The sequence below is a fragment of the Pelodiscus sinensis genome, chromosome 1 (assembly GCF_052426305.1).
Source record: "Pelodiscus sinensis isolate ZL-2025 chromosome 1, ASM5242630v1, whole genome shotgun sequence".
Classification (NCBI taxonomy): domain Eukaryota; kingdom Metazoa; phylum Chordata; order Testudines; family Trionychidae; genus Pelodiscus; species Pelodiscus sinensis.
In genome coordinates this window covers 62,571,049-62,584,895 of record NC_143052.1, presented here as the reverse complement: position 1 = coordinate 62,584,895, position 13,847 = coordinate 62,571,049, and the positions used below count along the sequence as shown (strand labels likewise).

The 13,847-nt window shown below is 39.7% G+C and overlaps 1 protein-coding gene across 4 annotated transcripts in view; it reads right to left on the bottom strand.

Moving 5' to 3' along the window:
• Positions 1-1,410: 1,410 nt before the first annotated feature.
• The window catches only part of TBK1 (TANK binding kinase 1), a 45,787-nt gene continuing 33,350 nt past the window's right edge, over positions 1,411-13,847 (bottom strand). For 3 of the 4 annotated variants that reach the window (XM_075930974.2, XM_075930967.2, XM_075930979.2), the window contains 9 exons: positions 11,174-11,249; positions 9,756-9,880; positions 9,578-9,654; positions 9,199-9,238; positions 6,621-6,722; positions 6,435-6,531; positions 4,256-4,362; positions 3,665-3,736; positions 1,411-1,625 (listed from right to left, as the gene is read on the bottom strand). In XM_075930974.2, coding sequence (XP_075787089.2) covers positions 1,574-1,625; positions 3,665-3,736; positions 4,256-4,362; positions 6,435-6,531; positions 6,621-6,722; positions 9,199-9,238; positions 9,578-9,654; positions 9,756-9,880; positions 11,174-11,249 — 748 coding nt within the window. In that variant the 3' untranslated portion in view covers positions 1,411-1,573. The remainder of the gene's footprint in view (positions 1,626-3,664; positions 3,737-4,255; positions 4,363-6,434; positions 6,532-6,620; positions 6,723-9,198; positions 9,239-9,577; positions 9,655-9,755; positions 9,881-11,173; positions 11,250-13,847) is intronic. The other variant, XM_075930983.2, reaches the window with a different exon arrangement.

Genomic DNA, 13,847 nt, shown 5'->3' with positions numbered 1-13,847 from the left:
CAAGACAAGGGATATTTACTTCCTTTTTCATTGCATAGGTTTTAGAGCAGACAGTTTTGTTCTCCATATTTTGGTCTGAGTTGTGCAGTGTTGGAAGAGCAAGGTGTAGTATTAACTTTGTATTCAGGGTTGGGCTGGGTTCAGTTATTTGGATTTTGAATGTGTTAGCTTTTCTATTTAGTAGCTATTTTTGGTTTCAAATAATTTTTGTTAGATGCCAGAAGCCTTCATTGTGGGGTGCCATAGACATAAAAAAAGTATTACTATACTTTCCCTCCCAAGCTTAACATTTTATTAGTCACAAGCTGTGACACTGTACTTTTTTGATTTTGGTTACTTTCTAACAATTTCCTTTTTTAAAAAATAGTTACTTTGCTGATGTTAAACTAGAATTGAAGCAAGACAGAAAGTGGTTTATGATCTCCAACACTAAATTCCCATAATACTAAGAGTCATGTTTGCTCATCTGTTTTTAAAATATTTCTATTTATAAGTGGAAGGCTGATAAATGGTGTTTTAGTAAAAGCTTGCATTTAGGTCATGGTAAGAAGGAAATTTCAAGATCTGTTCTGAGGACAGCAGGCTTTACTGATTTACTGAATAAAGGATTCAGATTTTCCTTTATTTAAAATGTTGAACTTAGATCTATGATTTAATACACTGGAAGTCTGAACTCTTACACACATGTGAGCTGAATGTATATACTTAGCCATATGATTATTGTAGAGAACATGGTGTTCAACATGAACAAGACTAAACACTTGTGTGTGAGAAAATAAATTCACACGGTTAACTATTAATTTGGTAGACAAAAGGGAAGAAACGCATCTCCTCTTTCTGTCCTTAGTTCATGCTGTTCACATTGAATTACAGAAGCAGACACAAGATAAAATGTTCTTCATTCAAGTACTGTAGTGGATGATGCATTACTAACTAGATTTGAAATAATACTCTGGTGAGAGCCCAAATGCCCTTTAAAGCAGTGGTGCTCAGACTTTTCCTGTCCTGACTCTCTCCCCATAACCAGTAATGGAATCTGTCTGTTTCCCTCCCCCCCCCCCCGCCTCTAAATTACTGCATAGCTGAGTGGTGCCCCTACCTCATACCCCTGGGGAACTGACCTGGGCCCTGATGTGCACCTTCCCAAACATTCCTCCACACGTTGATGAGTTTGGGGAACACTGCTTTAAACACTTCATAACTTTTCTGAATGCAGGCTAGTTTAAGATACAAGTTCACTTTCAAGAAACAAAAGTAAATCATGACCTAAAAACTGACATTCGAGGGAAATGAATGTCAATTTAGCAATATGCTTGCCATACTCCTTTGCCAGAGTTCCTTAAAGGGATAAAATGTATAATCAACTTAGAAAACTTAAGAATAATTCTATTTTAACATTAACAAAAGAGACTGGTATAATTGTTATATTTACAGTATATACATATTTACATACTTTTGTTAAATACTAGAGTTGCAGAAAAAATGGGTATAGAATAACATTTCTGCATTTAAATGCCCCTTGCAGCATTTTTTTCTGTGAAACACAAACAGTCCTTTCAGGCTCCTTTGTTGACTAGATACAGTCTACATTCCGTAGGCCACCATCCACAGTCAGAGCACCAAATCTAAAGTCAAGGAAACATTTTATTGTTAGTTGATTAAAATGGATTTTAATACACAATAAATTAACCCCTGCTCTAGAATAAAATTAAAATATTGTATATTCTGAGTTCATTTAACTATAACTTCATTGTGTTCTTTCCTCCTCCTGCCATGCCCCAAAAGAACATTTTTTTTTTAATGGCACTACTGGAGACACGTGAACAATGTATACTCAACAGGACACTGCATGATTTAAGGACAGGACTGAGAACCATAAACAAGTGTGAATTCTTAGCCCAGCACTATCACTGACTCACTAGTTCATTAGGTGGCCTTAGGCAGATCATAACACTTCTGTAGAAATACAATAAGAAGGGGACCCATTACTAACAATCTGCCATCTGCAGTGGATCTCTCTGAACCACTGAATGAAAATGATTTGACTGCTAGTACAGACAGAACAAAATCATTTTCAGTGCCATTAAAGAAAATATTGTTTTAGCATGATTATAAAAAGTATGACTAAGTTTCTTGTAACTGCAATAAAAAAAATAAATTAAGTAACAAGATTAGGGATGTAAAAGAGTAGTTGAATAGTCAACTACCCAATAAGCCTAGGCTTAATGGGTAGTCAAGTTAACTACTTGCATTCCCGCCCAACTTTGCTGCCTCTATATCAGAGGCAGCAAGAGGGGGAAGCAGGAGCCGGTGCTGGGGAAAGCCAGCTTAAAAGGCATTCCCCCCTAGCACCATCTGTTTAGTCCCAGATCATGCTACCCCTGGGAGCTAACTCCACTGCAGCTCTGCTGTTTAAATGTAGTACATTTAAACTGCGGAGCCACAGCAGAGGTAGCAAGCACCCCTACAATCGAATAATCGAGTAGTCAATGGAAATTCAATCGACTACTCAATTAGCTGATTATCCACAATTTAACATCCCTAAACAATATCAGACTAACAGTCTTATTTCATTACAACTAATGCTAAAACTGCAAAAGGACTAATACAGATTGGTATCCTTGCATAATTATTAAACTTAGAAAAGTGATATCTGAAAATTTTAAAAGTTTAGATGACAGCTTGTGGATCACTGCAAGAAATACTGTGTAAATCAGGGGTGGGCAAGAGCCTGTCAGCAGGCCCAATTTGGCCTCCGTAGCTCTTTTATCCAGCCTACACAGCAGTTCCTGGTCTTGCCCCCTAATGTGTTGCCTGGAAGCCAGGATGCGCAAGCCCTTTCAACTGCTTCTATTTAAAGGGCTTGTGCCTTCCCCACAGCTGCCATAAATAGAAGCAGTTGAAAAAGGGCTTGCCTGTCCCCTGCTCCCTGCTAGAGGTACAGGAGCTGCGAGTCCTTTCAACTGTTTCTATTTAAAGGGCTCGCAGCTCCTGTGCCTCTAGCATGTTGCCTGGGAACCAGGTCGTGTGAGCCCTTTCAAATGCTTCTATTTAAAGGGCTCACGCCTTCCCCACGGCTGAGCCCTTTAAATACAAGCAGTTGAAAGGACTTGCTTGTCTCTGGCTCCCAGGCAACATGCTAGCAGCGAGGCCAAAGTAATGAGCCCTTTAATTAGCAGGAGCTGAAAGGGCTCGTTGCTCCAGCCACTCCATCACCCCCGCTAATGTGATGTCTGGGAGCTGCAGGGGAGGCATGAGCCCTTTCAATTCCTGCTATTTAAAGGCTTTCTGGGGCAACCCACCACCACTTAAAAAAGTGGCACCCCTTTAAAAATTATTGCCCATCCCTAATGTAAATCCATCATTTATCACTCATAGCAGTTATTTCCATTAGGTGGTCTTGGGTCATTTCAGCTCTTTTGCTGCTTTTACTTGCAACACAAATCGACTTCCACAGAAACATTAACAAATAGCATAGTTTTAAAATAAACACAACTGTGGCTAAATCATCTTGAAGCATGTCTCAGAGCAGCAATTTGGAAACAGGTATCTATACTGCAGCTGTCCAAGAGATAACATTTTCCATTTCCTTGTTCACTGACTCCATTAACTTCCATACCAAATTATAATACCTCCCCACCAAAAAGTAAAAATTACTATTTGCCTTTCTAAAATGTGGTTATTCTCAGCTAGTTCTTTAACAACACCTTCCATTTCCTCCTTCAGTTTCTTCATGCTACATAACAAAAAGCAAGAAAGAGGTTGTTAGTGATTATAAACACTTTTATGCATTGCATGCCAGTTTTAATATTACATTCATTATGAAATAAATGTGTCAAAATGTTATAAAAGAAGCAGTATCTCTCATTAAAAAAATGGAAGAAAAAATATTCTGAAGATACCCAAGCATTAGTGACTCATCACAATAAAGTTTCCAGTAATTGCAATCATGTGCAAAATAAAAGAAGAGCATATTAGATTGGCAAAATCTGACAAAAGTGATAAATGGAAACAAAGAATGGTATGATTTCCTCCATGTCCATAAATACATTAGCATTCAGAAATATCAGTTTGTTTTTTGTAACAGACAGAAAATGCCCCACCTTAACTGTTTTAAAAATGCAGTAGCCACTTAACTGTTTTAAAAATGAATAGTCAAGTTCAGTTAACAATATAAACACACATTTTCTCTAATTCCTCCATAGAGGAGTGAAAAAGCATGTGAAAGGATTACAATTATCCACCTAATTCTTACCCAAGAGTCATTTCCACTAAAGTGTTTGAACTTGGATAGACTGGATTCACTGTATGTTTGATCCCAGTGGAAGCTGCAAATGTTTTCTGTTGCAGGGTTTCTTGTAACTGCAATAAATAAATAAATGAATGAATGAATAAATAAGGCAATCTAAGTAAGTAACAAGATCGGACTAACAACCTGCCATGTGCATTTCCATGCCCATCTTCAAATCTCTCTTAGAAACATTTCTCTGCCGTGATACCTACAGTTAGGCAGCTGGGGTGCTGCCTATCATGTTGAGTAGTATTGATTCATTGCACTCTCTCCTCTCTTTCTGTTGCATTCTCTTATCTTACACTTTGTAAACTTTGTGGACTAGAGACTATCTCCCTGTTATCTGTTTGTATAGTGCCTAGCATAAAAGGGGTCTGATGCATTACTGGGGCCTCTAGGCACTATCATAACTAATACTGTTAATAAATAGAGTAGTGACATTGCTCCTCTCAGACTTTTGCTCAGGAAGATCAGCTGGATTTCCCCCCTTTTTTACACTTGTGCTTCCTTTTTTTTTTTAAAGAGTCATTTTGTTGTATTAAAATATGTTTGTTTTCAGATTTCTTTCTGTATTTGGGGACACTGAATAATGAAGACTAATGCATATCATGTCTCACTGTCTTAAAGTCAGATACATCTTTAATTAATGGTCAGATTCTGCAAAAAAAAAAAAAAAAAAAAAAAAAGCAAGATATAGACTTTCATGCCTCCGATTTTTCCCCAGTACTCTGATTTTGAACCAATTCTGGGGGCCCTGAATAGATTTGCACTCCAAATAGCAAGTGTCTGACTGCTAAAAAATTCCATAATTTCTGCCTCATGGCAGAGATTTTAATAGTTTCTTCCAATATTATATTGTTCCTAAAATGTGGTTTTACACTGGAAAATGACTGTAAAAATGGCATTACAGGATTTCAGTGTCTTGTTGTTCAGAAACTAAACTGGGACACAAGAAATCCTAGTTTAACTCTGACATAGACTGAGAGATTTTAAGCGAGTCTCTGCATCTCAATTCCCTATCTACAAAATGGGAATATTACTCCTCTACTTCAGGAGAATATTATGAAGATAAACTCATTAATGTTCAAGCTCAGATATTATGGTGATTGGAAGCCACATAGAAAATACTGATATGGAATCACTGAAAATATCTAAAATTGCTCAGTTGTTTTTTTAAATGGCTGATCCTGTAAACTCAGTCTGCTCTAGTGATGTTAAAAAAGGTTATTTTACTAATTGAGTAGTCAATAAAAATTCTATCAACTACTTGATTAGTTGATAGGCAGCTGGCCCAGTCCCGGCTTGCCCCAGGACCAAACCCCACTATGGCTCTGCAATTTAAAAGGCAGTAGGAGCCAGGCAGCCTGCCCCCTGGCTCCTATTACGTTTTAAATTGCAGAACTGCAGTGGGGTTTGGTACTGGAGTCAGCGCAAGCAGGGACTGAGGCAGGCTCCCTGCTCACCCAACTCCCCGGCTCAGTCCCTGCTCATGTCATTCCAGGACCAAACCCCGCTGCAGCTCTGCAATCTATAATGCAGTAGGAGTCGGGGTGCAGGCTACCCAACTCCTACTGCCTTTTAAATTGCAGAGCCACAGCGAGGTTTGGACCCAGCACAAGCCAGGACTGAGCCAGGCTGCCTGCCCAGCTGGCAACAACCCCTGTCCGTGGGGGTCCCAGTGGGGCATTGGGACCCCCCCGTGGACAGGGGCTACTGCCAGAGCAGCCTCCCCTGACCCCACCACTCTATTGCCTCTGTTCCCTCCCCCTCCCGCATGCTGCTGCAAATGGCACCGTAGGAACGGTGCTGTGGGGAACTGGCTTTTAAGATATAGAGGCAGCAGGGGGAGAGGGGGGAGAAGAATATGAGTAGCCTAGGCTTATTGGGTAGTCAACTAATTGACTACTCTTTTACATCCTAGTCTGGACTCTGAGGCAGGTAGAGTTCTATCCAGCTCACATATCACCAACTTTAGTTTCTACAAGCCAAATTATTACATGTATGCAGCCTTATTCCTTTCAATAGATTTGCACAGGTGTAAGTGGAACTTGGTACACTATTCTGTTGATGATGACAAGAAAAATGGAATAAAATCCTTTGCTCATTCATTCTAAAAACTGCATATAATTTAGAACCAGCATACCTCATTTATATAGTCCTGATATTTGGATACCTCTTCTTCAATATCAAAACACTGGCTGGTGACCGTCAGCAACTGTTTCCTTAAATGTAGCATCTTTCTGGAATTAAGTAAGTAAGTAAATAAATAGGCAGTTGACAAAATCATGGTTCTGTCACAATGCTCAACTCTAATGAATCAATCTCTTGCCTCATCCAGTCCTCTGCCTTGTACAAAAATGTCTCATACTTGCCGAGACATTCATCTTTGAACAGAGATATGGCTTTTGTGGCATGTAAATTCAGCTTCTGCCTGCAATACAGAAAGAATCAACAGAATGTTGTGGTATCACTTGCAATACTTCATTCCCCAAGTGATTTGCTTAAAGCTCTGAGTCCCAGGAGGTATATATGAAGATTTAAAATGTCTATAAAACCTTTATCCAACTTATTCCATTTGTTACCATAATGTGTTTACACTGGATGAACTGCCAGATTATATTTAAAAAATATTTTTCAAGATGTTACAATTTCAAAGGTCCCATTTGAGGCAAATATTTGGCTAGTTTTAACTATTTTTATGAACTATGCACTCACACTACTTTTTTGCATTTGAAATTTAAAATCTTGGTTATATTTAAGGAAAGGAAATGATGGCTAGAAAGGAGAAAAACAATTCTTATAATAATTATTTGAATTACCACAGTATCTAGAAGCATCAGTCAGGAACATGGACTCCACTATGCTAGGCTCTGCATCAGTGTTTCTTAAACTTTTTAAGACCGAGGAACACCAAACAGTAATATTTTTTATGAGGAACACCAAGGATTTTTGTTGGGGGGGGAGGAAAGGTTGTGGGGAAAGTTTTTGAGAAAAAAAAAGGGATGGGGAAAATTATTAAGGGGGAAAAAAAAGGTCGTCTACCCCTTTAAGAGCAGCCATTTTGAATTCTGTTGTTCTCCGCGGCACACCTCTGACTGCCTCGCAGCAAACCAGTGTACCGTGGAACACAGTTTAAGAAACACTGCACTGCACTAACAAAAGAAAAACACAGACCCAAACCCCAATAAGCTTGCAGCCTAAGCATAAGACAAGAGGTGGATACAGATGGGAGAAGAAGAAGGACATTCAGACAATATTGGTCAGCTGCATAGGCAGTGGTGTTAGCACACCGCAAGCCTATAAACATCTTTGTGTGTGTGAACTTGTAAGTAGAATCACGGGATGTGAAATTCTGAAAGACTGTAATTCCATGTAGGGTTTTCTAGAATAAAATCTTGACTGATAGTTAGTTAGTAATCACCTTTATGGCTTATATATGGACAAAGTACCTGTTTTTTCATTCACACAACTGTCATCAAACAATAATGAATCCCAGGAAGCAGCTGAAATGAACACTGCCCACTTGCCTATCAAGTGATAAAATTCTATATTAAGACTAGGGATGCTAAAATTAGGTTATTTTAGTAATTGAGTAGTCGATAGAATTTTTATCGACTACTTGATTACTCGATGGGGGAAGGCAGCTAACTCAGTTCTGGCTTGCACCAGGACCAAACTCCACTTGCAGCTCTGAAATTTAAAAGGCAGTGGGAGCGAGGCAGCTTGCCCCGCTGGCTCCTACTGCATTTTAAACTGCAGAGCTGCAGTGGGGTTTGGTCCCTGACCTGGCACAAGCTGGGACTGAGCAGGGTTGCCTGCACAGCCGGTAGCAGCCCCAGTCCGTGTGGGATCCCAACTTCCCTCTGGGACTCCCCACAGACAGGAGCTGTTGCCAGAGCAGTCTTCCCTGCCCACTGCATGCTGCTGCCTCTGATAGAGGCATCGGCAGGGGTTCGGAGGGGGGACAGAGACAGTGCTGAAGGGAACTGGCTTTTAAGCTGACTCCCCTTCAGAACCAGCTCCTGCTTCTCCCCCTTGCTGCCTCTGATATAGAGGCAGCAAGAGGGGGAAGGGAAATGCGAGTAGTTAACTCAACTACTCTCTTAGGGCTTAATTTGAAATAAGTTACGCAAATTGAGCTATGTCAATTGCGTAGCTTACTTTGAAATAGTTTATTTCGAGTTTTGGTGCTGTCTACACAGCACTTATTTCGAAATAAAGCACTCTTCCTCCGTCTTCCCTTACTCCTCATAAAATATGGGTTACGGGAGTTGGAGTAAGAAGTCCTCCAGCTTGACAATATTTCAACATTATGTCGAAATAACTGCCGCTGTGTAGATGCGGACTATGTTATTTGGAAATAACGCTAGTTATTTTGAAATAATGTTGCTGTGTTGCCATAGCCTTACATCCCTAATTAAGAATGACCCAAGATTTAGGAGATGAGTTCTCAGACCACCAACACTGAAATCATTGCAGTCACAGAACAGAAAGCAATACTTCATTCCTTGGTTGGAACACTAATGGCCTATACGCATTAGTATTCTACCATTAATACCATCAGAGGAGCTGCACTGGTAATACCAAAAGCACAACACTTTAGGGAAAGACATCTACTGTAGACATTCCTTAAAAGTAGAAAATTGGATAGGAGTCAGGAATTTAAAGTGTCTACAGTATACAAGGTATTTTACATACACATGCACTCAGATACACTATGCCCTCAGACAAAGATCAAATAGTTAACATCCACATTTCAAGGTATACTGGGAAGCAGATAATTATTAATAAATATGGATAAAATCTCTCTTCATAGTGCTTGACGGAGAGAAAGAAAGTTTCTGTCTGTTGATGAATCATCAGAAAAAATAATTGCCAAAGATTTTAAATGTAATTTTAACACTTACTTGTCAAACTTGTGGATTTGTTCCTCATTATAAGGAAGTCCTAGTATCAAAGAAAATCAGAGAGATTACAGATTTAATTTTTTAAATTAGGCATTATTCATACTACAGATTTTTTTTCCTGTCTGGGTATGTGTTAGGTAGAAAGTGTGGGCATTTACTTTTTCAATGCAGAGGTTTAAATTTCTAAAACCAAAGTTGTTGTTCACTTATTCCCTCTGATTCTTTTCCTGAATGTTGTCCTACACAACACTGAAGACATATTCACTGTTGTTAGCCATCTCTCTCCCTTACAACTAAAACTAGCTGAACAGATTTAAGGCTGACTTGTCCTTTATATTTTTAATTATTTTATTGTATACTATATATAAGATTTACTTACTACGTTCTGCTTTGTCTTTCTTGAACTGATAATAAATATCTGTGATAGAACTCAGCAATACTTGTAGTTTTTCTGGGCTAGAAGGTGGTAGGTGGAAACAAAAGGTTAATGTTAATGAACGTAGGTCAGCCCAGAAACCAGAATATGTTCAATCAATGAATGTGAAGTTGTCACTTACTTTCTGTCTCTGGGATGTGTGCCTTCTTGATTTGCCCAGGTATCACTCAGTAACCCACCAGGACACAGTTTATCTTCCATGTCCTGAAGACTGGTCTCTATTGTTCCCCGAGAGCTAGAAAGCTGCTTAAGAAAAATAGTTTCACCAACATCATTGCCAAAAATCACAAGTGATCTTGTACTTGGTATGGATTCATTGCATTAACACTTTATTACAATTATAATAAGTAATAATACCACCACCACCTAGTCCTCACTTGACTGTCTCCAAGCACAGAAATATGCCCAGACAACTTATGAAGCATTTAGCAGGTCAAATGTTCACTTTAAGAACATACAAAACACGGCATTATTAGGAAAAATATCTTTTTTGGAGTTAATATTTCTGCTAATTAACACTTACTCTCTCAAAGTTAAAAAATACCTTTTCTTCATCTCTCTCTTTCACCTCTCATTTTTTTTCTCCAATGCTGCCCAATCCTGGAATTTCCTCTCTACTTCAGTACATAAACTCTTTCTCCATGAAGCCTCTAGATCTTCCAAGTCTCCTCTAGATCTCCCAATGCATTTTGTTGTGTTTAGTCACAGTAAGATACCAAGCTGCTTATTGTTTTGGCTTGAATACAAAAAAATCCTATTAACTGAATTCTTATTAATGACCTTTATTTTGTTGAGGTGCATTCCAGAGTGAACTCAGACTGACTTTCACACAATGCCATACAAAATAACTTTCTAACCATAAGACCTACTTAAAAAACTTTCCATGACATATACTAGAGATGTTAAATTGTGAATAATCAGCTAATCGAGTAGTCAATGGAATTTCCATCAACTACTCAATTAGTTGATGGCGGGGGAGCCAGGCTCCTACTACATTTAAACTGCAGAGCCACAGTGGGGATATCTCCCCGGAACAAACCCTGTTGCATCTCAGCCTTTTAATTGTAGTAAGAGCCTCCTGTCTCTTATTACACTTAAAAGGCAGAGATGCAGTGCAGCACTCGTCGCAAGCCAGGACTGCTTCAGTGCCAGCTTGCACCGGGTCCTTACCACTGTGGCTCTGCCTTTTAAATACAGTAAGAGTCGCTGCACCTCTGCTTCCCCTGCCCCTCCATGCATTTAGATTTTTTTAAAGCTTGGTACTAACATTTTTCTGCGTGTTTGATAACTGGGATGACTACTTCATTGGTACATTGCACTTTCTTCCAGAATGTGCTAATTTTAAGGGTTCTACTATATTTATCTTTGGAAAATAACCACACTACAATTTTCACATGATAAAAAACTCTCAGTAGAAGAGGAAATCTTCTAAAAATATGTCGAGGTTTTTCTTTGCATCTTTCAAAACTACACCTTTGGACTTTTATGCAGGTATACTCCATGTTTAGAGAACTTTTTATTACAATATTAGACACTTACACGCAATAATTTAGTGTGTATCTCTGAAATTTCCTCCATTTCTGTTTCCATGTTGATCTGCATCAGATTCTCGTATCTGTCCATAAAAATTTAATTTAATTGAAATATAACTGCTGTTCAGGCCTTTGTATTTAACAAACAATATGTTTGGGAATCATTTGTTTCTAGAACTGAAAACAGGAAGTTAGTACAAACTCTAACCTAACAAGAGATAGTTTAAAAAAATCCACCAAAATCATGTTTAACTTTTAGAAACAATCGATTTGAAAGCTTTCCTAAGCAATTAACAAAAACAATTGTTCAGTAACAGACTAAACTAATTCTTTCATTCCATATTTTCACTGAACTGTAAAAAAATTGTAAATTACTTGCATTCCTAGCATTCCTGCGTTTCACTCATTACTTGTATTCTATAGACAGCTGAAACGTTAGATGTATCCATCTCAATCTATTTTTGAAATGCATTCCTCAAAAATAAATTTGTACAGACTAACTCGGCTACCCCTCTGAAGCACCTCAAAAATAGTCAAACACATCAAGCACCAGGTCTCCAACAACTATGGACACATCTCTTGGAAAATCTGGGTTATAACCAAATATTATACATAGGACTACTAGCACTGCCTATTAAGGTTACCCAACTACTTCCCATTATAAGACCCTGTTTTCAATTGATAGTAACTCGGTTAAACTTTAACCCTTCGGGTTGAAGTCTTCAATACCAAGCAGGTGACTGCCTCAAGACAGCCATTATTCCAAAATAACCATGCGAACATCTACACAGCAATTCTGTTGTTTCAAAATAATTTTGAAATAACGGATGGCTTATTCCGACTTCTGTAAACCTCATTCTATGAAGAATAACACCTGTTCCGAAATAGCTATTTTGAAATAAGGTGTGTGTAGACGCTCCACTTCTGCTATTTCAAAATAGCCCCTCACCAGGGCCATTCTAAGTTATTCTGCCTGGGACTTTAAATTGAGATAGCACATCTACATTAGGGAAGCTTGCCTCTGATTCATTTCGAGGCTTCCTTGCAGTGTAGACGTACTATTCCTAAATAAAATATTTCAGAAAAACTATTCTGGAATAGCTTATTCTGAAATAACTGAGCAGTCTAGACATAGTCTAAAGCTACAAATGTGATTGACTGCTTATATAGTCATACATTCCCACACTACCTGTGCACTAAGCTAGCTTCATAAAGAGAAAACGGAGGATGCATGGTGCAAGCTTCAGTGTAGGCTGCACAAGCCTTGCCAACCCCACTGGATAGATACTTGTTTGTGCAGCTCTGTGGTGACATCTGCACTGCTATTTCTAGTGGACTAGCTAGAGTACAGCAGGGTCTGTCTACATTAACTGCAAATCACGCCTGCAGCTGCAGTGCAGACAAACCTTTGGGCTATGTCTAGACCAGTGGTCCCCAGTGCGGTGCCCGCGGGTGCAATGGCGCCCGCCGGGGCATTTATGTGTGCCCGCTGAAACATCTGGGCTGGCCCCACCCCCAGCGCGTGGCACATGCATGGTGCCAGCCCTGGGCGCGTGGCGCATGGGCGGCCCCACCCCCAGAAGCGTGGTGTGTGAGCGGCCCCGCCTCCGAACACCACCCCTGGGCACCTGGCAGCCACGAAAAGTTGGGGACCACTGGTCTAGACTGCCCCCTTTTGCGCAAAAAAAGATACAAATGAGATGAAGTGTGGAATATCGCTGTGCCTCATTTGGACAATTAATGAGCGGCTGCTTTTTGCACAACAGGCTTTTGAACAAAAAGGAGCTGTCTACACATCTCCTTTTTGTACAAAATCCCCTCTTGCGCAAGAGCCATTCTTCCACTTTTTTTCAGGAAGACATGCTCCTTTTTGCACAAAAGCCTGTTGCACAAAAAGCAGCCGCTCATTAATGATGCAAATGAGGTGTGGCAATATTCCATGCTTTGCCTCATTTGCATATTTATTGTGAAAAACAGCATAGTACAGATGTAGCCCTGGAGTTTAACAGCTAAAATCTACAAAGATTCTGTCCATGCTGAGCACTGCTTTTTCCACAATTACAGCTCTGGTTGCTGTGCTCCATGGAGGGTCAGGCACTAGACATAAAAACAGGAAGATTAACTTCCCTTTTCTCAAAATGCACCCCCTACTAAATCCAGTCAGTATGGTAATGGAAGGTGCCTGATATGAATACAGAGAGTAATAAAGGCAGCCCAGCAATGGAAGTAAAGAGTGGGACAAGGAATCTGGAGATGGAGATTGGGACTGTAGGCTGATGGGAGGGGGGTTGGAGGAAAACTGGGATTACAAATTGGGGGAAGTGACTGGGACAGGTTGGGCACAGACACTGGGAACCAGGCGGTTGGGGGCAGGAAAGACAGATATAAGAGGCCAGGATATAGAGGTAAAACTGGGACCAGCTGGGCAAACAGACTGGGATAAGGAGCTGGAATATGTAGGGACACGGATAGAGAGCTCTGCAAATTTATGGATATTCGCAGGTATCTGCACCTGCAGACATGGATGAGGATTACTGCAGCTCATTTTTGTGGCTGTGAATACAAATTTTGTATCTAGAACCCTGACAATTTGCAGATATCCACTTTATATCTTCAGGTATCTTCAGCCACAAATGTGGAGGCAGATATCTGCAACTCGTTTTTACAGATACGGATACACA